The 23,113-nt window shown below is 42.7% G+C and overlaps 1 protein-coding gene across 2 annotated transcripts; it reads left to right on the forward strand.

Annotated features, from left to right (window-relative positions):
* The first annotated feature begins 5,026 nt into the window (after positions 1–5,026).
* Positions 5,027–21,660, forward strand: LOC128438367 (neuronal calcium sensor 1). 2 transcript variants are annotated; one of them, XM_053420924.1, is made up of 10 exons: positions 5,027–5,168; positions 5,809–5,932; positions 6,966–7,108; positions 10,800–10,824; positions 15,380–15,518; positions 18,088–18,166; positions 18,673–18,761; positions 18,853–18,930; positions 19,853–19,960; positions 20,444–21,660. In XM_053420924.1, exons 3-9 carry the CDS (start codon positions 7,045–7,047, stop codon positions 19,949–19,951), a joined length of 573 nt encoding a protein of 190 aa, XP_053276899.1. In that variant the 5' UTR covers positions 5,027–5,168; positions 5,809–5,932; positions 6,966–7,044; the 3' UTR covers positions 19,952–19,960; positions 20,444–21,660. The 2 variants fall into 2 exon arrangements, with proteins under 2 accessions (XP_053276899.1, XP_053276898.1); XM_053420923.1 differs by having other exon boundaries at positions 5,809–5,925.
* The last annotated feature ends 1,453 nt before the right edge of the window (positions 21,661–23,113 follow it).

The following is a 23,113-nucleotide window of genomic DNA, read 5'->3' on the forward strand; positions in this document are numbered from 1 at the left end:
ATATATATAGAGAGATTATATATTAATATGGTAGAAAGCAATTTTACATATTTCCATATATGCTGATAATATAGATAGCATCAATCTTGGGCCCACAGATTGTGTCCTACTTCTAACCCTCTATTGATTAATCTTTAGTGCTTAATGGGCGACCTTTTACTCCTGCTATGATAATCATACACATGTCCAGCAACAACAACAATGTATTTCACTTATTGGATAAACTCTTAAGTGTCTCACCATACCGCAGACAGTGTTGCCCCTGCCTTCCTCTCCTGACGGGGGTATATAGTTTATCTCCATAAAGCCAGGATTCAGGCCCATCTGCCAGATATCTGTCCGTTGTCAGTCTGAATTAATAGCGTGTCACAGGCATTACAACATCATCGCCACTCCACTAAAACCTCAATGCCCTGCTGGATTTCCCAAGCACAACAGACTGTGATAAGTGTTGTTGGATCCTCGTGCCCATGTGTCTGTTGGGAAGCTGGTGGGGGATTGTATATTTATGATGTCCTAAATTATATATACGCAGTCATATGGGATACTCAAGTGGGCACAACAGATGACGCCTCGGGGAAAATGCTGCTTGCTTGCAGTTTCTGGAGAAGGAGGGAGTTGTTTGTGGAAGGAACAGAGTTAGACACAAGGAAGTCACAATCTCTGCTATTCTGTTATAGATACAGTTTTGTCGTTCTGTTTCTTCTTATTTCATAGTTGTAATCTATAATTAAAATCCCCCTAAACCATTAAACCGTTACTCGCTTCTGGAAAAACATTTGTTGAAGAAGATTTTCATACTGCAAAGCCCAATCTCTCAGCATGTAGAGTTGCTGTGGCTTGTGCATGAAAAGATTCTCGTCCATTTTCTCCTCATTCCCTCCATCTGTCACTGTAAAATATTCATGTCTGTAAAAACTATAAATTCTTCACCTGCTTTTTTACGAAAACTCATCAACTATAAAGATGACCATCATAGTTTATTATTATCAAGGATGTTAATTTCTGGAGCTGTATCATTTGAACCTTGCGTATTAAGCACATACTTGAAACACTGAGCGATACAATAATTTATCTTTTACCTTGAGCGCAAATGTTTATTTTTACCATGCAGAATTATCAATTGTTATCATAACCAGACAGCCATGGCTAAATCCAGCGCACCTTTCATGTGTGACTCACTGAAGCTGCGTTTCTGTTTAAAGTTCGGTGCGTGCCTATTTATAAAACTGCCAGATTGATGGATCAGCTGTTGAATCAAAGTTAGAGCCATGCATAAAATTATCACCACTAAATGGCCTTAGAACATCCACTTTTGAAATATATGGCTGCTCCTCTCAATCATGCTGCTCTTTGTTTATGAGCAGCTCTATCTTCAAGCTGTAATGTAAGAAATCTGTAAACTGAAGGATATTACCTCCTGCTGATGGAGTTCTTCTGCTAATTAAGACAAATATAGTGTTGATGGTAAATCGTCAGCTACAGAGACTATGACATGAACGCAACACTGAAGGTGGTGAAAGTCAGAGGGCAAGATTATATATATATTTTCCAGGTAGTGTTTTTTTGCTGTCAGTCGTCTCCCAGCTGTTTTTGCATATGCCAGCAGATCACATTGATGTGAAGACGCTACAGGGGCTTTTAATTGTGCCCCTGTGCTGACGATGATCGTCTAATGAGCGCCGTGTCAGGTTTCTCGTAAACGGCCAAATATGTGTGAGTAATTAAACAGAATTGTTTTCAGGGGAGGTGTTTCTGTTCTGGGGTATTCAATGATGGGAAGGGAAAGGAGAAATTATAGTGAGTGACTCATGCTCTGCATTACTGGAGAGAACTGTCATGCACCAAGCAAAGCAGAATGAGAGTTGGATGGCACTGTATATTTCAGTCGAGATAGCTCTAGTAGTGGGATTTAACAAAGTACATATACTTTAGTAAATGTGTATGTACTTAACATTTAGATCCAGGTACTTTTCACTTTTACCTCACTAGGTTTATTAGTTAATATCTGTAATTACTCCACTACATGTTAATCAATAACAATCAATCAATAAGAGAATTGCTCCACTGGAGAGTGGGCAGGTAACAGTAAACCCCAACCTCCTGCAGCAGAAGCACCTACTGCTGAGGCAAGGTAAAGGCCATCGCTGAGACTCAGCCATAATGATGAGGTAGACCATTGCATTAAGGAATAGGCTTCACTCGCCAAGTATGTTTACTTATCATAATACAATGTTTGATTATCTCCTCCCCAACTACTAGAAACACTCTGATACATATGAGTGGGTTAACTTAAAATGTGTTTCCCCTTTGACTTCTGTCAGCCACACAGCTGTAATCAAAAAGGAATATAGACAATGTCCTGAGGTTATAATAATTGAAAAAACAAAAACATAAAAACATATGCGGCACAGTGTTGCAGTGGTTAGCACTGGTGGCTCAAAGCATGAAGGTACTTGATTTGAATCCTTGTTATTTCTCTGTGGAGTTTTGGATGTTCTCGCCATGTTTGCATGGGTTTTCTCAAGGTACTCCGGCTTCCTACCAGTCAGAGACATGCAGATGTTGTCCCTGCTATACACTGGGGACCTGTCCAGGGATCAGCTCAAGCCCTCCTAGACTCTAGAAGGATAAGCGCCATAGATAACGGAGGGATAAATCCAAATGATATCAGAGAGCAGGCTTAATTGATGACCTTTTCCATATAAACCACCTCCAATCGTGACACTGACATAATCAGAAATGATGTACTTACAAACCATGTGGGACTAAATGTGTGGTTATAAACTGCACTAGCAGATAAGGTGAGTATCCTTAGTTCGGTTCACCGTCTGTCTTATAGAACTCAAGGTAAATTATGTTTCTGAAAAGAATCAAACTCCATCTACTCTCAGATCTACAGCATAAAAAGATGAGAAACCCTGCATTGATTTATTCCCTTTTACTTTGGCCCCTTTCTCCTGTGCCTTGCTCCCTCTATTCCTACGAGGCTACTGTAACTGCAGTTGACTGCGTGAGGGACTGAAGGGTAGGACACTGAATACTAAGCTGGCCAAGTCAGACAGCCTATTTAGATACAAGGCTCCTGTGAATGGGCAGAAAGCTTCTATACCAGGCTTTAGGACGATGGTTGTTAATGAATACAACCTGTAAGTGATCAGATGCTGCTGGGAGCTGAGTTTTAATAAGCTGCACACAGAAAAGTCTGACTGCAAAGTTTGCACTTGAGCAGGAGGATCATGAATAACACGCGCGAGCAACAACTGTGATAAATCGAGACTCATGGGAAAAATGACTCGTCCTTGCATCTTACTTGTAGCCCTAATAAGCAATCAATATCTGTGAAGACTGCAGAACATTCATCTTATGCTCCAGAGCAATTTTTACTTCTGTCCTTCTCCTTCAGCAAATATGGTAACCATTTTCTTCATTCCCACACTGCATGGCTGGCCTTATACTCTCCAGATCAGTAATTACAGGAGGCTATGTTTGGATAGACTTAACCTGATTTTTTGCTGGCGCGCTCTCAGCTTGACATCCCACTCTCAGGCTTCTGGGTTTATTTTATAGTCTCAGACTGAGAGGTGGATTCTTTTTTTTCTTCTTTTTTTCTATAAAGAAACATCACAGCAACACTTTGAAATAACTTGGAATGACTTGGAAGGTCCCTCTTTAATCTTAAACATGAAGATCGCATTACTTGTTAAGTACTTTGTTATGTATGAGTTATTCACAGTCTATATTAAAACAGCTGTATAATGTCTACTGTGCTTCTAAATGAAGCCATGAAACGAAAATAGACCTGGAATGGATTTTGAGAGACATCGACATTTACTAGTCCGAGACAAATGAAAAGCAGCATTGCGTTGCATTATTGGAATGATAATATTTTTTAAACTTGATCCACATTAAGGAATTGCATTATCTTGTCTTATCTCCCCTGATTAAATAAAAGTGAAATACTAAATTGCTGCAAACTCCCTTTAATACCAACTTTAAAGCAATACATATTAATACATACAATTAATATTATCTACTGTATTATTATCAATTTAATTGTAGATAAAACACAATATTAAGCTCATTAATCAGCTATACCATCCTATATAACTGTCAGTTTGTCCATTAGCTCTGCAACATTAACTTTCATATTGACATTGTTTTCAAATATAGTACTATAGCATAAATTCATACATGAAATTCAGTTATGGCTTTGTCTTACCTCAACCAAGGAGGTTTTCGTTTTTTTCTGGGTTTGTTTGTTTGCTTGTTAGCAGGTTTACCAAAAAAATACTGATCAGATCTTACATAACATGCTGTTTTGGGGTGGGTCACAAGCTACTGATAAACTCATACAATTTTGGTACAGGCCTGGATCGGGGGGCTAATCCAGGATTTAGTTTTTATATATTGCACAATAGGGCATTTTTCTACATTGTCATTGATTTCTCCGTGAATAATTCATGGACCTTGATGAAAATGGCACGTTTAGGGGAATGATATTTATAAGTGTGTACAGTTGGGTGTAGATCCAAATAAAACAAAAACAGGATGGAGAGATCTAAGATGTGGTTTGGTGGGGGGGGGGGGGGCTGCTGGGCTTTAGCAGAGGCATGGACTCTATCCAGTGCCATCCCAAGATTTTCAGGGGCCTCGTCTGGCCACCCCTGTTAAGAAAATGTTTAGGGGCGCCACTGGCCACATAGACTAAAGCTATAGCCCAAGTAGAAAACTACGTACTTTAGATTGTTGATTATATAAAAAAATAAAAAGGTCAAGCCCCAGATCTCTATAGTGTTAACTTATAATGAGGCACACACGCCTCAGAGTCCATCCTGAGGATGTGCGCGGGCTGTTCAGTGGATGCGACGTGACCTCTTTATGGACAGTCTATGGACATGACACGTGTGAGCGCTCCGAAGCACAAAGAGTCAGTGTGTGAGCGGCGCGACGTCAGTGTCTCTGCGGCGCCGAGCGAGGGTTGGTCGGGACCGGCAGCGGCGGGAGCAACGTCACCGGCTGACGGCGGCATCAGAGCTCCGCACACGGGCTGACCGCGGAGCAGCGAGCCGCTCACTCCGGAACTCGGCGGAGGAAGACAAACAGTGGACAGCGACTCGCACCGGAGCGACTCCCCTGAACTGCGACTGTCCGCCTCTGGAGCTCAGGTAAAACCCCCGAAGAAGCGTCACACGGGTACTTGTTCATTTGTTATACATTCATCCATTTATAAGTGTTTTAATCTCAACAGAGGAAGCAGCGTGGGCAATATAGTTCCATGACTAGCAAAGCGGTAGCCACGGCACTGTAGCCATATACTGGGTTGCTATGGTGCTGCCAGGCAACATCCCACACTGCTGAACCCAGTTCTCTCCTGTTCACCACCAGTATAAGAAACAACACGCACTTTCCTCTGTGTTTCTTCAGCCATTCATCCTTTAAAACTGGGTTATTATGTGTTTGAGTTGGGTTGGTTCCTCACAGCCACCTGTTTCCATTAGACTCGACTGGACTTAACACTACAGTTCATTTGCTCAGACATGACATTGTGCTGATACACAGGCGTGCTGCTGACTAGCTGCTGCCCCACACTGTGTCCTGCTGCCTGCTGGCTGCACTCAGCAGCTCTGGCAGACAGGAGAAAAAGGTCGTGTCTGTTGTTGAGTGTTTTTCCAGTCAAGTGCTCGTGCGTCTGTGGCTCTCGGTGGCATCACGATCCATTTGCCCTCCGCACATAGACTGTGTCAAATATGTCAAAATGTCTGTCACCTCTTTTATAACCACCCTCTCATCTGTTAATGTTCCCAGAGTCGAAGTAACACCCGGGACCCCAAGGCTTGAGCAAACTATGGTGATCCCCAGCGTGCCACCTCTTAAAAGGACATCACAGGCCATGGACGTGAAGAACAGATGTTCCCAGTGAAGGTGCCCAGTGCGTACAGTAGTTTTCCCATTGTGTCCCTCAGACAGCTGCTGTGGTGAGGCATCAGTGCATGCCAATGCCAGGGCCTGTGATACAAAGAAATCCCATTATCTCCCATCTCCTGTCTGCTGTGACAGAGAGAAAGAGAGAGAGGGAGGGGGTTCACCATACCATTCTGTCGTGAGGCCAGCAAGGAGGCAGCGCTATGAGTCAGAATGGGAGCAGAAAAGAAAACTGTCACTCTTCAAATCCAGCCATGAGCTCAGTATACAGCGCACACAAGCGCCTTATTTTAAGAGCAAGACCAGATCCCCTTTTTTTCTTTCGCTTTTCAGCTGGCATCTACGACTGTAGCGCTATGTCGAGACCTGGCTCCTTCTTGCTCTACGTAAATTATTACTGAATCTTTATTTTTTTCTTAGACGGTTATGTCTGTATACATTCCACGGATTAGCGTGGACGCTTTGAGAGAGTGCAAAGTGCAGCGGGGTGCATCCAAGACGAGCTGTGTTTTAGTTTACACACCTCCTTATCTCAGCTGTCAAGAGGGGGGATTCTTCTCTACAGTAACTTACCCTGAGCAATAGAGATAGTGGTGGGAAAGGAGGGGTGGGAGGAGTGAGAAGAACAAAGAATGACTGAGAGGGAGTGAGCGTGCTTAACCCAGCCACTGAGTGACTCTTGTATCCAAGGATGAAGGTAGCAACGTATCTGAACGCCACTCTCCGCCCACGGACTGCTGTGAAGGAATGAGGTGGACACATAGGCGCTCAGCTGCACTCGTATAGGCTCCACAACGTGCCGGCCTCTCTTCACGCAGGGCCCCCTGGGGTTTGACTCATCCGTCTGGAGTGTCAGGGCCGATGACTGAGCAGATCATGGCCACAGCTAAAGTGAACTACGCAGGACGATAGACTTGTTTAGCTTGAATGGGATTTGATTTGATTTTTTTTCTTTCAAACCAAAACAAAAGTGTGTTTCTCTTACTCCGCCGGTGTCACTGCACCTAAACCGGCCCCCGTTTGTTGTATGCTTTTGGCAGAGGAGCAGACCGAGGAGGAGGTAGTGACAGGTGCTTCGTGCCAAGGTGGATTTGGAGGTGGGGAGGAGAGCTGAAGATCATGGGTAAATCAAACAGCAAGCTCAAGCCCGAGGTGGTGGAGGAGTTGACAAGGAAAACCTACTGTGAGTACCTTCGGCCCTTTTTTTGGCTTCTCATTAAAAAGGAAATTCTGCAAAAACTATTTTCAGTTCGAATAATTCAGGGACATTCTTGCCATAGGTAAAACAATATAATATTTATTTAAATTTTACAGTTTTTAAATCATATTTGAAACATATTTATAAAGCCCAGCCTGTTGTATTGTAGATGATGCTACATCATTCTCTTATTATCGATACAACAGAGCTACAATCAACTGCAGCTGGGAGTTCATGTTAAATTTACATTTAAATGGTGTTTTGCAAATTGCAATTGGTTAAGGTCTGGCAAAAGTTGTAATCAGCAACTTTAAATCGTGCTTAAGGGATTTATGAATATGGAGATGGCTGTTTGTATCGGCTGTATCAAGTAGGGGGGGGGGGGGTTCCGAGATGAGCATGTGATTAATATGTAGTCCATGGACGCTCTATGTATGTAAATATTTGATAAATGCATACATAAACAGATAGATGGATAAAATATAACTTGACAACATTAATTCATTTATTGTCTTACCTACCATAACTATAAGTGGAATTTCTCTATAGACACATAAAAACCTGAAGCCTGACCACAACATTGCAAGTACATGGATTCTAGTTGTTTCTCAGGACATGGCAGATTGGCGTCACTAGCTTCTCTCCCCATGCTGCACCTTATTTATTTATGATCTCCTGCTGGACAAATCATGTTTATAATCTTCCACCACAGCTTCCATCAAATTTGAGCAGAGATCACCACAACCATGGCTGGTTCGAAGACACCATATTAATCACTTGCTTATTTCTGGAGCACAGCGTGATTATTATTGTTATTATTATTGGGAGTACAGTGTGCAGGTGTGGGTGGGAGTAGTCATCCATTGGCTGCTTAATGACAGTGTTTTCCATGTGGCGAGTCTGTCCACAGCAGAACCTTGGAAGGCTGTTGTGGCAGGAAATTACTGTGGAGGAAGATTGGGCTTCGTGCTGGGCTGGGCTGCTCGCTACTGTCCTTTACTCACTCCCTCTCTTTCTCTCTGTCTTTCTCCCTCTCTCTTTCTCTCTTACCCTTTCAACCTATCTCCCTCTGCTCTATTCCCTAATTGCCCTCTTTGAGCAGGGAATGGAATAGTATAATTAGGATCTTATCTGGTTAGCATTGCTGAGAGGGGCACAGAGCTTTCTCTCCCAGCATGATCGTTCTCCCTCGGTCTGTTGTTTGCTTGACTTGAGACTATCTATTCTGCCTTTATCCTGTTGCCTCTTCCCCCTGCTCTCCCACGAGGAGCTTTGTCTGCCATTTTAGTCAACACTTTCCTTTGGTTTGTGACAGATTGGGGACTTGGTAACTTTCTGTGCGCCTATGTGCCTTTATTTGTTTGAATGGTAGAAGGAGGGGGGGGGGGGGGGGGTTCTTCCCCAGTAAATAATGCCCTGTGTGTTGACAAGCCACCAGCAGTGCCAGGACCAGAATAAGGACTGTTCAGTTTGTAAATGTGGGGATATTCAAAAGAAAATACTACGACCATATCTTTTTAATTACACACTGTCATGGCCAAATCCGTGCAAAGGCTTCAGCTGCCCAGTGTTTTTCCTCTTCTGAGTGAAAACTGTGGAAAACGGTGGCAGCCTCACCTGTACTTTAGAGAGCGCTTTCAACACAGCGTGCCTAAATATCCACCCTGCCGCCACAGGGAGAGAGCAGCAACCCTATTCAAATGTCTGCAGGCTCTAGGCTAAACCCATGTAATAACACAATGATTTTGTGAGTTGTCAAAACCATGAAGAGGCTCCCAGTGACAGAATACAAGCTGGATGTGTTCAGTGAGACCCTGCAGGGCAGAAAGGGCCTTGCAGTTGGCTGATTGCATTTATTGCCCATTGCCTCTGACTGAGTTATGTAATACATTTTTCCATTGAATCATAGCCATGTTAAATTGCCTGAACTTTTGACTAGAATGACTTTTGAGGCCATTTTAATGGTGGCTTGGTCGAAAGTTGTGAGTTTGACCCTGACATTTATTGCCCTGGAATGGATCACATGATTGGTTTCTTGGTGAAACACTCAGCAGAACAAATTGAGGCAAAGATATTAGCACACCTGGCCTCCTTATCAATTGCCTGCATATAATTCTGCTCCATTACTCTGACAACTAATTCTCATGGTAAAGTGTTCACCAAAATCCCCTTTAACCCTTTGCCAAGTCTCTTAGAGTGTGATAGTGTTGGATAATTGTAATTAGATTCAAACATCTAATTTATGGCAAGTGAATGTTTATGCCTGAGGCTAAACTTATACAACTACATTTGTCTTTGAAAACGCACATTAACTATGCTATTGATTTGTCTGGGGTCCAGACTACTCTCGAGCTATTGAGCTGCTAAAACAAAGAAGATTAGAAACACTGCTGGCCAAGTTTTAGTTTGAAATTCCAGGTGTGCGTTGGAGTCTGGATCGGCAGAAACGTAGATGTTTGGAAACCATGACCTAGACACTCACAACCGCATGCTGATTGGGTCTTCTCAGTCACTACCTAGCCTTCGGTGATCAGTCAGGCTCCTATCGCAGGACCTTCTTCTGGAAAGAAACAACCAGTCTGATCCTCACATAGCAGTGTAGCTTTAAACATGGGTAATTCATTAAAACCGTTGCTCACCCTGTTTTCTTTGTTAATAGCTGTTGTGCAGTTAAATTCTGCATTTTACGATGATAAAACTGATTAGATGCCCAGGAGAAGAGCAATTACTCAAGCAATTCTATTTACATAGCCATGCGCATGCCCACTGTACATGAGTAGTTTTCAGGCATGTTAGTATGGACAGGGGTTAGACCTAATATGGAGCCATAACACTCCTATGGACAAACATTTTTCAAAAATTGTGTTTTCGCACAAACACATAGTAGCCTGGAGCCTGAAACACATTGTTTACTTTCTTTCCCTGGTTGTATATTTTCCTGTAACCATGGCAATGAGCTGCTCAAGGTTAAACATTAGAGAAGGGGAAATCATCAATTAACTAACTAGCTATTTGCTGTATTTATAGGCCTCTTGCTTTGCCTCAGGCTCAACACAAGTTGAAGTAGATTGGCATCTGTCTTTAGACGAAGAGCAGCATGAATTCTAAAAGTCTCTCTCACAGGACCGCCGGATTAAACTAATGCTATTGATTTCCAGCCCTTGTTTTCATTAGTAACCTCAGGGGCCAGGCGGCTGAAAATTGCGTGGGTTATTTGAGAGAAAATACAGAGACAAGGGGAAGCCATGAAGGACTGGTTGATTAAATACTGGCAGACAAACGTGCTGGTGTGGGCACGATAACACATCCCACCTCCGAAACTGTTATCGTTCTTAGATCTGCCGCTGACCTTCATTCCTTTAGCCTTGTTTGTCTTTTTGCGGCTCCCTGGGGTTTACTCCCACTCAACAGTGCTGACCAGAAGAAATGATTATTCATCTCATATGCGGCTTGAACTGTTGAATTCCACACTCTTGGCTACATGTGGCTTTTTTGCGATAATTGCGTGTTGACACTGTTGAATATTTTCGATCAAGTCAAAAGATATGTGTAAGAAATGAGTGGGCCAATATGATGAATGATGCTACTACTTGGCTCCTGTGTTGTTTCTAACAGCAAGCTTCTTTTTTCAAGGACAACCATTTTTAACTAATGCGACTCTTTATTTATTTTACAGTTACGGAGAAAGAGGTGCAGCAATGGTAAGTGTGTTCTCTTATTGTTAATGTGAATGATGCAAGGACCCTATTGTTTCTTTTAATTTTTGTCTTCTGATTTATTTTTTGAGAGCTTAAACGTACTCGGAAACTCAATACATGTGATATCTTATGGCACTCACACATGGGCATGAGAAATTGACTGCCGCCTTGAGAAATTTTAATAAACAAAGCAAGCTGTTTTAACTTTGCCCCATAAACTGTATATAAAGATGGACAATGAGGCAGCTCTCCATAAGTGAGGCCAAAGTTTCTTGATTGCCACCTGGTGGCTGCCTACAGTGTAGGTAATACATCTTGCCTCCTCCATGTTAGTGGATGTGCTATGGGCTAAAAAAGTACATGTTAAATACATTTTTAAGAGGGTTTCTACTGTTTGAGGTAGTTCTTATCACACTCATGTATGTTCAAGTGCAAATTTGTAAATTCTGGTAAATTTGGTTTTAACTAGTTATTCAATGCTATAGAAACAGAGTGAAACGTCACGATTGACTGCTGAGACTGCTGATTGGTTGAGCACATGTATTGGTTAAACCTTGCTACTTCAGCGCAATCCCCTGCAGTGCAGGCTCTGGTTGCAAATGTGCAAGATGACAGTCTACATATCTGTGATATATACAGGAAGTCCGCCATTTTTAATGCAAGTTGAAAATGTTAGATTTTTTTCCGGCCTTTCCAAGTCTCGTACAAAGCCATTTGCATAAGTCATACTAATATACTTTGCCCAGGTTTGAGTCTATAGTGTCTTTACAGTTGGCTTGATAGTTAATGTGCAGCCATCTACCTCACACTACCCTAAAGACAGAAGTGTCCTAAAAATAAAATGACTTTGAAACCCTTTGGACGCTTATAACACCGATACAAACATTTCCATGATGCATTCCTCAACAACCCTATTAGTCTATTTTGCAAAAAGGGACGTCTGAAAACAGTAGCATGGTGATGGCAGAAGGTCGTTTCAATTTCAGGCTCTTAATGACTACATGGCCTCCCAGGCTCCACGAGGATGGCGATTAGTAAACCTTCCTGTCAGATTCTGTACCTATTAGTCAGCGTGACCTGCACCAGCATAATCTTGTAGAGCTGTAGCCTTTGTCTGCTCCCGGCCTGCACTCGCAGCATTGTAACATGTTCTTACATATATCGAAATGAATGAAACACATGAAGGAGACTCCTTGGGCCAGGATAAGTCACAATGCTGTGGTAAGAAATATCATTACTGTTAAGGTGTGTTTTTCTGAGGGCACAATTTGATAGCTGCTGGCACACGGATAAGAGAGAATTCATCTTCATTACAGAGATGACTCAAGCAAGAGGGTAGTCATTGCTTTTGCTCGCTGCATGCTGCTGCTGGGCTTTTGTTTGTTTGAAAATGAAAAAAAGAAAGGAATAGTATATGTCAGAAGAGGGAGCCTTGTTATAAAGTGATCACTCTTCCGTGTTCACACTTGAGTTCTCCTGCTTCGGTTTTGCATTTCACGCCCTAATTCTGCATGCATGAAAAGAGCTCCTGCCTCCAGAGCCGGTCGATGTTTTAAGGGGGGAAGGAGCTATGGCACATACACAGCCACACAGCAGCATCAGCAACATTAGATATCACTGGGCATTGGCAGGTCCAGAGACTCAGAGCTGGCCTGTCTCTAGGGCTGCTTGAGTGCAGTGGGGCGGAATACCCCCCATCGCTCGTCCCTCGTAACCTTCCCCCACACCACCCCCTCCCGGCTGTGCAGCCAGATAGCTCACCATCACTCTCACTGTCGTTCACAGGAAAGTTTGCATGAGTCCTCACTTGAAGATCAGCAGCAATCAACACGGCTGAGTGTGAGGGATGAGAGGGAATTTTACCAGGGGAAATGCCAGATGGCGTGTAATTAGAGCACAGGCACAGACACAGAAGAATTAGCAGGGTTAGATAAATGCCAGTGTTGTGCATTAAATCCGTTCCCCCTTTTAAATTCTCCTCTAAGGGTACATCATTAGCATGCTTGAGGCTCACCTGAAATCAATAGCAAAATGCCATAGCGCAATGATGTTCCTGCCAGCCAGGCAGGAGCAGGAGAAGCATCCTGCACAACTCTTTAGCGAGCCACCAGCTAGATGCCAAGGATCAGGAGCCGGTGCCAGTGATAAATAAGGTATCTTCATGCCGACTCCCCTTTAGCGCCTGATGCACAATGTCACGTCTTCTATGTCCCCGCAAGTACAGTGGGTGGTTGCATTATTACACCGCTTCAAGTACAGTCTGACAGTGTATGTGTCATGGCACCAAGTGTCATCAACTCAGACTTCTCGCACATGATGTGTTAATGTGCTGATCATGACAGCTGAACAGCTCACACTACACAAACATGTATACACTGATATTTTATCTACTGTACCAGTGTACGAGTGTTGTGTTTTGTATAACCGCACTGGTAGCCAGAACAGGTATTCTTATTATGGGCAGTCCATCCCTCATAAAGTGACTATAGAAGAGGGAACATTTCAGCAACAGTAAGATTTTCACAAAAACATTTAACATAATATAATAATTTCCTTACAATTTTTTATAAGAATCCCTTAAATCAGGTTTATGCTGGAATATGTTATTTTGGGACGTTTTAGAGCTAAAAGTTTATTTTAAAAAACACATCACAAAGAGCAGATATAACAGTCAATTTTAAGATTAACAGTGGATGAAACGACAATTAATAAGAAGCACATCCATACATCCTGCTAGTGGGGTTCACCCTGGACAGGTCACCAGCATATTGCAGGGCCGACCTACAGGGCCAAATAACCAGTCATACTCACATTTATGTCAGAGTCAGAGGCTGGGGACTTTCCGTCTACAACCCCTTTGTAAAAACTCTGAATAACGTTCAAATGAGCCCATGTTAGAATGAACCCAGACATTTACCGGAGGATTCAATGCGAGTGATTGGGCTCAATGATGACGATTCTAACGTGCTACGGACGCAAACATTCAAAGGAGAATTTTCTGTTGTTGCAAAACTGTCTGACCCAGACAATCTCCTGCTGTGTCTTTCATATGTGAAAGGCAAACTCCTAAAAATGTCTCGACCCAAATGTTCTGACAGTTCCTGTCTGAAAAAGGCTCCATTAACCTAACCCTCATCTGCATGTCTTTGGACTGTGCAGGAGTACAAAGAGAAAACCCATGCAGACACAGGAGAACATGGAAACACCACAGAGAAAGGAGCCGGAACCTCCCTGCTGTGAGGCGACAGTGCTAACCACTGTCCCACTGTGCCAAGAACATCACACATACAAAAACAATACGATTTTACTAGTAAATATAGTAATAATAAACGGTGGATGGAGTACCAATTGTCTTCACTGCCAAAACCAATCAAACAGTGGTTATTTCGGGGCATATACACTGTATATATAATATATAAGTATATATGTTCTGCACCCACACAGAAGCTATAGAGAATAATACAGTATCATTCAGCCTTTTATATTAGTTTCCAGATATTCCACAGTCACACATAAAAACTGATTGAAGAACTCAGGTGAAATGAGTCTGTTTTGGATTAGGATATGCATTGTGTTCTGCACTTTGAATACCAATTAGGTTGTATTCTGCATTATATGGAGCCAGGCTTTCATTTTCCTGCACATCTCCAGATAATTTAAATGTGAGAATTACATGCTTCTGTTCTCTTCTTTGCTTCCCTACTTGCTGAACCTTTTCCCAGCTGCTCCTCAAAGCTCCTCTCTCCGTCTCTTTGACTAGACGAAGCTGGCTTCATTATCTCCCAGGCAGATTAAAAATAAAGCATGTAAGAGGAGTGAGGAGCCAGAACGTCAGTGCAAAAGATCTTTGCCGACCTTCATCCTTCATCAGAACACACTCTCACTCTCTGGCCTTAATTACAGTCTTGCTTCATTTGGAGCAGCCTTAAATGAATCAGAGACGAACAGGCAGTGCTCCTCTGTGAGAGCTTGCGTCATTTTTGCTGTTGATCGAGAGCAAAAGCTTTTTGCAATGCTTTTTATAACCGCCGTTATTATTTCCTCCTTCTCCTACTCTTTATCTAGCGTTTATTTTCGTAAAGGCTAACACTCTCCCTTGCTCCCTGGCGTGTGGCAGTGTAGTTGGTCTCTGAGGCTGCTGTGTTCCTTTACGAGTGCTTGCAAGGAAACTACCTACCTTTGAGTGACTGCGCTTGAAATTGCTTATGAAATGGTTCTATATTTAGGCTAATAGAGATGTTAAGTCGCCTTCCTGATATGTGATTTCCAGGGGCAAGAGGAAGCTCTCAGACTTATCTATCAGCCACGCATAATATCAAAAGAGGACTAGAGAGTAATTTGATTAGAGCCAACCACTCTGGGCTTGCTATTGGATTAAGGCGATTGTCTTATCTGTGAACAAGACAAATAGCTTTGCACTTTACCTTTTTGATCTTTCAGAGTGAGTCAGTGATGCCGGCTGTGTAACTAGGAATGTGGCCTCAGGCTATCATCATTATTGACACTTTAATATGTGTTAACTCGTGAAAATAATCTCTATCTGTGCTTTATGTTTCAGGTACAAAGGCTTCATCAAAGATTGTCCCAGTGGGCAGCTCGACGCTCTGGGCTTTCAGAAGATATACAAGCAGTTCTTCCCTTTCGGAGACCCCACAAAGTTTGCCTCCTTTGTCTTCAATGTCTTTGATGAAAATAAGGTTTGGATTTAGATTGACATGTTCTGTTACCTCATTTTGCTTCAGAATGACAGATAAATAGTTTCCGACTGCATGTTTTTGTGAGGGAGTTTATGTTAAAAGCATCATTTGCTAGAGGGTACAGCGAGGGGTCTCTATTCAGGTCAAGTCATTTTGTGAGAAGAGCAGTTGCTTCTCTCCGGCCAGCCAGCGGGTTGCACCAAATAAAAAGGGCAGCATGGTGTGCAAATCATTTTCATTTTGCTGCTCCTACTCTACCAGAGGCCTTTTCATTTGAACTGGAGGCGATAGAGGCAAAAGATACAGAGAGCTACACATGTACATTCAAAGCTCTTTTAAATGAATGCTGTTTGATTTAAACATCTTATGCAATTCTATGCTAAAGAAATTCTATCTTCAGTGTACACTGCATACAAATGATTTATTGTATTAATGATTGATCTTTGTATTTCTTTAATGTTAGTACAAATAGAATTCTGATATATTTTTGCACACATTGGAGGATTTTGATAACAACATAACTACATGCACCTTTTTCCAGTCAGTATTGCAACAGTACCCATATTTGAAGACAGGATCATCGAACCTAATTTTTTAAGATCTAAGGAGAACTTCGGTTGTATTATATATATACATATATATTAATATTTGAACACTTAGTTTTGTCTCATTCATATTTTTGGAAGCCTAGTGTAAATTGACAAAACACCATATCTAGATATCTTGTGGGATTTGGCAATAATAAGTACATGAGCACAGCAAAGTCTTTTATTAGACCGGCTCCCTCTTGCCACTAGAATATTAATTGTTGCTTGCTGCGACAAAGTTTGGCGACACGGGTCTAACAGTTTAGGCCCAGATGGTTCACAGATGGTGTAACAAGTTAGTTGTCGAGCTTTCTTTATCGGCAAGCAATTACTGAAACTGTTTTCACTGTCGTTTAAGTAAGAGATTAAATCTAAAGACGTCTATTGTGAAGCTGGTGGTGTCTCCTGTTTGAGTCTTTTTCATTGATTTGTAACTTTAGTCGTGCATTTGATGGCAGCTTTGCTAGTTTTAAGTTGTGGTGCAGTGACCATGCATGGATACTGGCACTCTGCATGCAGATAAGTGCTATAGAAATAAAGCTATATTGGTTTTATTATTATTACTTGTAACCTAGTAGTCTATCCTACTAGATTATGTGACATAGTGAATACATGAGAGACATACTTGATAACAACAATTAAGGTAATAGTGTAGACAACACACCATTAGCTGAGTGCTAATTTTTTTCATAAGTTGTATATGTTTTTTTTTTTTCTGAATAAAGCTGTTGTACTAGTTACTAGTGTTCTCCTCTAAGGATTTGGGAGGAGGTGATAAAGTAAACTGTAATAAGCTACATCTGTCTGAAGTAATCCACTTTATTGCAGCTGTACAAGATTATTCGCTTTGTGTTGAGGATGACAAACTGAGGATGAACAGCTCCTGGGATCTTGGTGAGCCCCAGGAGGTTTATTGACTTCAGTTAAGAGGCTTTGTGTCGGGAAGATCAGATAAAAACCCTGTGTCTGATGTTTATCTCTGACCTTCATTAGCGCTCTGCATCCCATAGTTAAGAGAGTGCATTGATCTTAACAGTTTTTATGACTTATGTAATCAGCAATGCATGACTCGAGCAGTGTCTGGCTGCTCAGATGTCTGATGGAGATAAAGTTTGCGGACCCTCGGGCTATGAAAAGTGCTCGTGTTTTCCTACTGACTGACATGGCCGGACACAGAGGTTACAGGTAGGCAGCTGTTGTAGCAGAATGAGATGCCACATAATCCTCTTGCAGCATCTGAGAATATGAATTGACCACAGACCTGCAGGCTCCACTTCCAGCCAGTTATGCAGTGCTTGTGGTCCACAACCTGTTGTTTTCACCTAGAATATGAATTGCATTTCTTTTATGCAGTGTGCAGCAGTTTGGTTTTAGGGAGTCTCATGCAGTGGCTGGGGGCTGGAGGTCATAACGTGATTATTTGGTCTGAATCATCAAAGTTTGAGCCACTCAGTTTCTGTGTTAGCAGACGTTTCTCTCTGCTGCACAAACTGTGGCCTTATCGACGAGCGCTGAAGGCCTCCGTTTTGGGAGGTTAATTGGATTTTTTTAGCCTTTGTGCTACAATCCAGTACATGGGACTCTAACAAAGCTTAAAAGAACCAGGTGTCACAGATGAATATAGTTTCTAACTCGTCAGACAGATTTATCTGCCCAAAAGGAGTGAAACTTCTTTATCCTCGATATGCAGTGGTTGTATGTTTGTGAGCTGTAACTGTTAAGACTATAAGCCGGAAGAATCCATCTTCCTAATGACCTGAGGTGACATATTTCTGCCTCGAGAGAAAGAGCCAGGTGCAGGGCGGAAAATAGCAACTGACTTGGAGCAAACGTCTGGCCCCGTTTTCAGCAGAATGCAAGAAGGACATGATGAAAAGAAGAGTTCATGAAATCACAGATACCGAAAGCGTGAAGTAGAATACTCATCTTTTCTCTGGCCCCTGTCCACTGTTTCTTCCTCTCCCTCTTTGGTCACTCTGTAGGATGGACGCATCGAGTTCTCTGAGTTCATCCAGGCTTTGTCCGTGACATCTCGGGGAACTCTGGATGAGAAGTTGAGATGTAAGATCGTGCACCCACCTCCCCTACTTCTTGACATTTAAATTGAAAAATGTGAGATTGATTGTCTTGCGTTGCATATGAAAGAGGACTGTTGGGTTCTGAGAGAATAGCAAATAAAAGATTATTAGCAAGATAAAGCCGGCTTCTGCATAAAACACTCCAGAAAAACTTTTTTTACACGTTTTTTATAACTTTAAATTTAGCAGTAACCTTAACTTTTTAATCTACAACAAAGTATGATGATTATTTTGATCCAGATTCACCACTGTACTCACCGTGAAAGGCTGCAGTCTGCCTCCACTCTGCTGTCACCGTTTTCAAAGGCATGAAAGACTGTGTGCTTTGTAATCCATGAAAATATATATTTTATTCTAATCTTTTGTTTTACATTTTGAGGTGACAGCAGCTTTCAGATCTCAACATGAGCTCACCTACCTGAAACAGTTTTCAATCTTTCCCTGCTGCAGTAAAAATAACCATATATTTAAACATCTTTCTCCACACAGGGGCTTTTAAATTATACGATCTCGATAACGACGGCTACATTACCCGTGATGAGATGTTGAACATCGTAGATGCCATATATAAGATGGTGGTAAGTGTCACGAAATATTTAAACCAGTAATCTTTTGTTAGTTGTTTAAAGTGAAATTGTTTTTATGTGTAATATATGGCTGTTATCTTAGGGGAACACCGTGGAGCTGCCAGAGGATGAAAACACACCGGAGAAACGAGTGGACCGTATCTTTGCGATGATGGACAAGGTGAGAAGTAATATATTGAAAGACTAGTCATATACAGCTGCTGGATCGAAGGTGCTGAAATCTGATTGGTCCCTGATGTGCCCCTGTCCTGTCAGAAGTCTAAAAAAAATATCACTTACTTACAATACTAACAAGGAATATGACAGTTTGCTAAGAATTCTTTCTTTCAAGTGTACAGCACAGAAGTGTATATACAGTACAGAGCTAACATCTAGTAAGGAATGACTTCATTGTGCACCTTACTGGTCAGGAGATGTGCATGGATGAACATGATATAATTGGGCCCTCTGTATATTGTGGCCCCTTTATGACCTCTTATTTAGAACAGTCCTAGAATGGCCACTGAAGTTGCACTAGCTATTGTATAATTTTATGTTACTTTCTGCAGTTGGACATCAAACCTGACCTGACATTTATACAAGTGCAGTTAGGATTATTAGTTTACCATCAAGGCGACCGAGTCTTCCTTCCTCCCCTCCCTCAGGGCTCTGACATGTACACTGTTAAGTTTAGAGCCGTTAGCCGCAGCCATCACAGCGTCACTAACACCGCCTGCAGTCTATAAACATCACATATACAGCCGTGGCCTCGACTGATAGCCCTCTGTGCTATGCCCACCCCCTCAGCCCCCAACACTCTCATCTGTAGTGAAAGATGAGACGCAGCCTGCACTGGGTGTTTGTCAGCCCACCACTGCCAAGATCAGTCCATTGGTGTAGGTGGGCAGCACAGCAGCACTTAGTGATTTATATTGGCAGAGAGTGGCCACCATCCAAGTGCAATGAACCAGAGATCAGTCCAACAGCAAAGAAGGAAGAGCAGCATGGCTTTAGCTTGAGAGACTCTTTTGCCCCCTTCTGGTCGCTCTGTGCTAAAGCATCAACATCCTTCAGTTACATTGGGTCTCATGTTCTCGCCTCAGAATGCCGATGGGAAGCTGACGCTGCAGGAGTTTCAGGAGGGCTCCAAGGCCGACCCCTCTATTGTCCAGGCGTTGTCCCTCTATGACGGACTTGTGTAAGGATGTAAGGTGAGTGGGGTAATAATGAGCTTCTACCTGCAAACCTCTCTGCATGGGGGATTTCCAAATCCCAGGTCACAATTCAGCATCGAGAGATAAAACCGTGTAATTCCTTTTTCATCGGAGCGGAAAATAGAAGACAGGAAATGTAGTCCGTGGGCCGAGAGCAAAATGGAGAAGCTGCTCCCGGTTTGTTCTTATGAATTATTCAAATGGCCCACTTGATTGCTGGCAATCAAATAGTCTTGCAGCACTGAGTGAAGAGCGAGACAGCCTCTCCACTCGCTGCCTATTGTGATGCGTCAGCCGCTGCCAATTGTTGCTGACATCCTGCTCAGCTCTTTGTCAACAGGGAAGGAGCTTGTGAAGACATATTTTAGTATCGCAGTAGCTCTGCTCACTGGTTAGCTTGCCTGTTCATTACTCACCCAGGTGTTATGACGCAGCTCTATGTCTTCTATTCAAATGGAAATGTCTCTTCTGACCTCTCAGATGGATACGACGCCGCATCCTCCTGCGCGTCACCACACACGCCAGTCCAGCACCATCACACCTGTAACAGGAGGACGCCACATCAAACTCCTTCACCCAGACGTGGACTGCAACCTTTTGTCGCACGGCCATATGGCATTTGTGTCAAGTAGCTGTTCGTCTCCATTTCCTCCAAGTGTGAGGAAGCAATATCCTCCGATGTGACGGACGATTAAAAAAATATCAGCAAAACCCTCATTTATCTGTGTTTCTACAGCTATGTGTGGCACTGCGCGCACACTGTGTTGTGGACCGTGTGCGAGCGTGTCTGCGAGCCACAGTGATGTGGTTTCCCCCACGGACAGTCCAAGGACCTGACTTTGCTCGGAGATGTCAGTTTGTGTCAAGGGGATGCACGAGAAGTGCTCAGAGGAACTGTGCTGCTGCTATTTCAACACGCGGAGAGACTCCAAACCCGTGGAAATCTTGAAAAGTGTATTCCACTAGCTTACAGTTACAAAGCAGTATAGTGTATATAATATAATGTAACTATACCTGTAATTTATTTTCTGCTTTGCTGCATTTATGGGAATTTATTCCTCATAAATATGGAATGAAGTTTTATTTTTATCAAAACGTGTTGAAATGTATTGCACTGTATTTTTTATTACTATTGTGGGATCGTTTCTTTTTTGCTTTCTCACATTCGGAAGTTTTCTTTTCCTGAGAGAACAGTGTTTTTATTTGTGAAAGAGTGTTGGGAGAGGTGGGAGCTTTTATATGGATGATTTTACTATGTTTGCCAGTCTGTGCATCCCATTGTGCTTTCACCTCCTTGTTGGCACCAGCGTCTAGTGTTGCACGGCCACCACATCATGAACGACTCGACCTAGCAACACAAGTGAATTCTCACAGCTTACATCTGAATTGAGGCTCATTATTTCTTTTGTGCGTGTCGCGGCCCGCCCTCGGCACACACAGAGCCCCGGTCATTGAGGGGCACAAACACACAGCCACTCTGGCTGTAAAGCTTTTTTGCGAGCTCTGTGGTTGCAGTCGTCCACTTCGTATTGGTCCTGTGTGAGGCCGGAGCATGTGATGATGATGATGATGACGATGATGATGATGCTTTTTCTTTTTTCCATTCTTGGATGATTTTCGAGCATTACGATGTTTTATCAGCTTCACTGATTTTATGCCTTATGCAAATGATGATTTACGAAATGATAAATGTCATTTATCTGTTGATTAGCAGTATAAGAGCACAGAATAAAATGCATTTAAGTGACTGACTTTTTGATATGGCTGTATTTCTAGTCAAGGAAAATGTATTTCATTTTAAATGTACTCATTCTTTGGATAATTTAAGAAGCTGCTTTGTGGAATGACTGTCACTTATCCACAACTGCCCACGTCCTATTGCATGGAAAATTAAAATCCAATATCGCACTGAGCCACTACAAGAGAACTGAAGAATTTCACGTGAAGCATTAGTGCCTCTTAGGCTTTGAAAGTGAATGGTAAATGCCTGCTTGCTCCGCGGTATAGGCCTGCACTGTGCCCTTGTATAATGAACAAGGAAGTGTATAAAACTGTGATGTCTTGCTGTTGATGGGGGGGGGGGGGGGGGGGATTAATGAGGCTCAGTGTGTGGGCTCACATGGGCCTGCTCAGACCTGCTCTCCGTGTTCTCCTCATCAGCGACAGATGGAAGTAGGAGGACGGAAGGGCCCTGAGCTTTGACCGGAGACGGCTCAGTCCTTTGGGGTACATCTTCTGATTAGCTTTGTAATTTATATGGGTTTCAAATGTAGCATCTGCAACCAAGTGCAGCACAAAAGGCAGAGGATCAAAGTATAAACCCACACACTGTACTTTGGAAGAAGACACTGAATTATTTAGATTCATAAGATCTGGGGCTGGCTGACTCTGTGAGATCTTATCTCCTTGGACAAGATGTGTCATGGAGAAACTTCAAGTGCGTGAGAATAACGTTTAATGATCAATACCACTTGTATCCAGATCAGCAACTGAGTATAAAAGGGACAGTGACATTTCTGTGTGGCGCGTCAGGTCACCAATGCACCCATTCATATGCCAAGGGGATATTTCTACGTTTAAAATTAGATTGGTGTCGACTGAATATAAACGATGGCTATTTATAAGAACCGGGCTGTTACTGAGACAATGTTATCGCCGTGTCCGAAGTTCAGACCGCTCACTGGTAATGTGCGTAAAGCTGCTGAAAACCGCGTCTCCAGCGGCCCAACTGGATTGAAAAAAAAAGGGATTGAGCGAGAGGGGGAATGTTGGACAGGGTTAAAGTCTGGAAGTCACAGTGGGGTCGAGTTACACACACACACACTCACAAAAAAAAATCAGGTTGGGTCTCGGGAACCTTTTAATACCCATCTCCGCCCCCGTTTGAAGCGTCAGAGCACCAGCTCTCCAGGGGCTTTCAAACGCGGAGCCAGTCCACACGCTGCTCCAAACTTTACGCACGGACGTTTTCCTGTGGACGGATTTTTCTCTGGATTCCGATGCGTTTCAGCTGAGGCGTCTTCTTCCTGAGATCTTTTCTGCCGATGGGAACAATCCCAGAGTTCTTTTTCCCCCTTTGAAATCTTAAAAAAAAAAACTTTCTTATAGTTTAAAAGCCGCACTCCAGCAGACAGATGCAGTAGATCTAAA

This window comes from Pleuronectes platessa, chromosome 4 (genome assembly GCF_947347685.1).
Source record: "Pleuronectes platessa chromosome 4, fPlePla1.1, whole genome shotgun sequence".
Lineage (NCBI taxonomy): Eukaryota > Metazoa > Chordata > Actinopteri > Pleuronectiformes > Pleuronectidae > Pleuronectes > Pleuronectes platessa.

Bases quoted from the DNA above. Each gene is read 5' to 3' on its own strand.
- LOC128438367 (XM_053420924.1), top strand. From the start codon at position 7,045: ATGGGTAAATCAAACAGCAAGCTCAAGCCCGAGGTGGTGGAGGAGTTG. The intron at 18,762-18,852 runs GTAAGTGTCACG...CTGTTATCTTAG, and splicing joins ATGCCATATATAAGATGGTG to GGGAACACCGTGGAGCTGCC. The intron at 18,931-19,852 runs GTGAGAAGTAAT...TTCTCGCCTCAG, and splicing joins TCTTTGCGATGATGGACAAG to AATGCCGATGGGAAGCTGAC.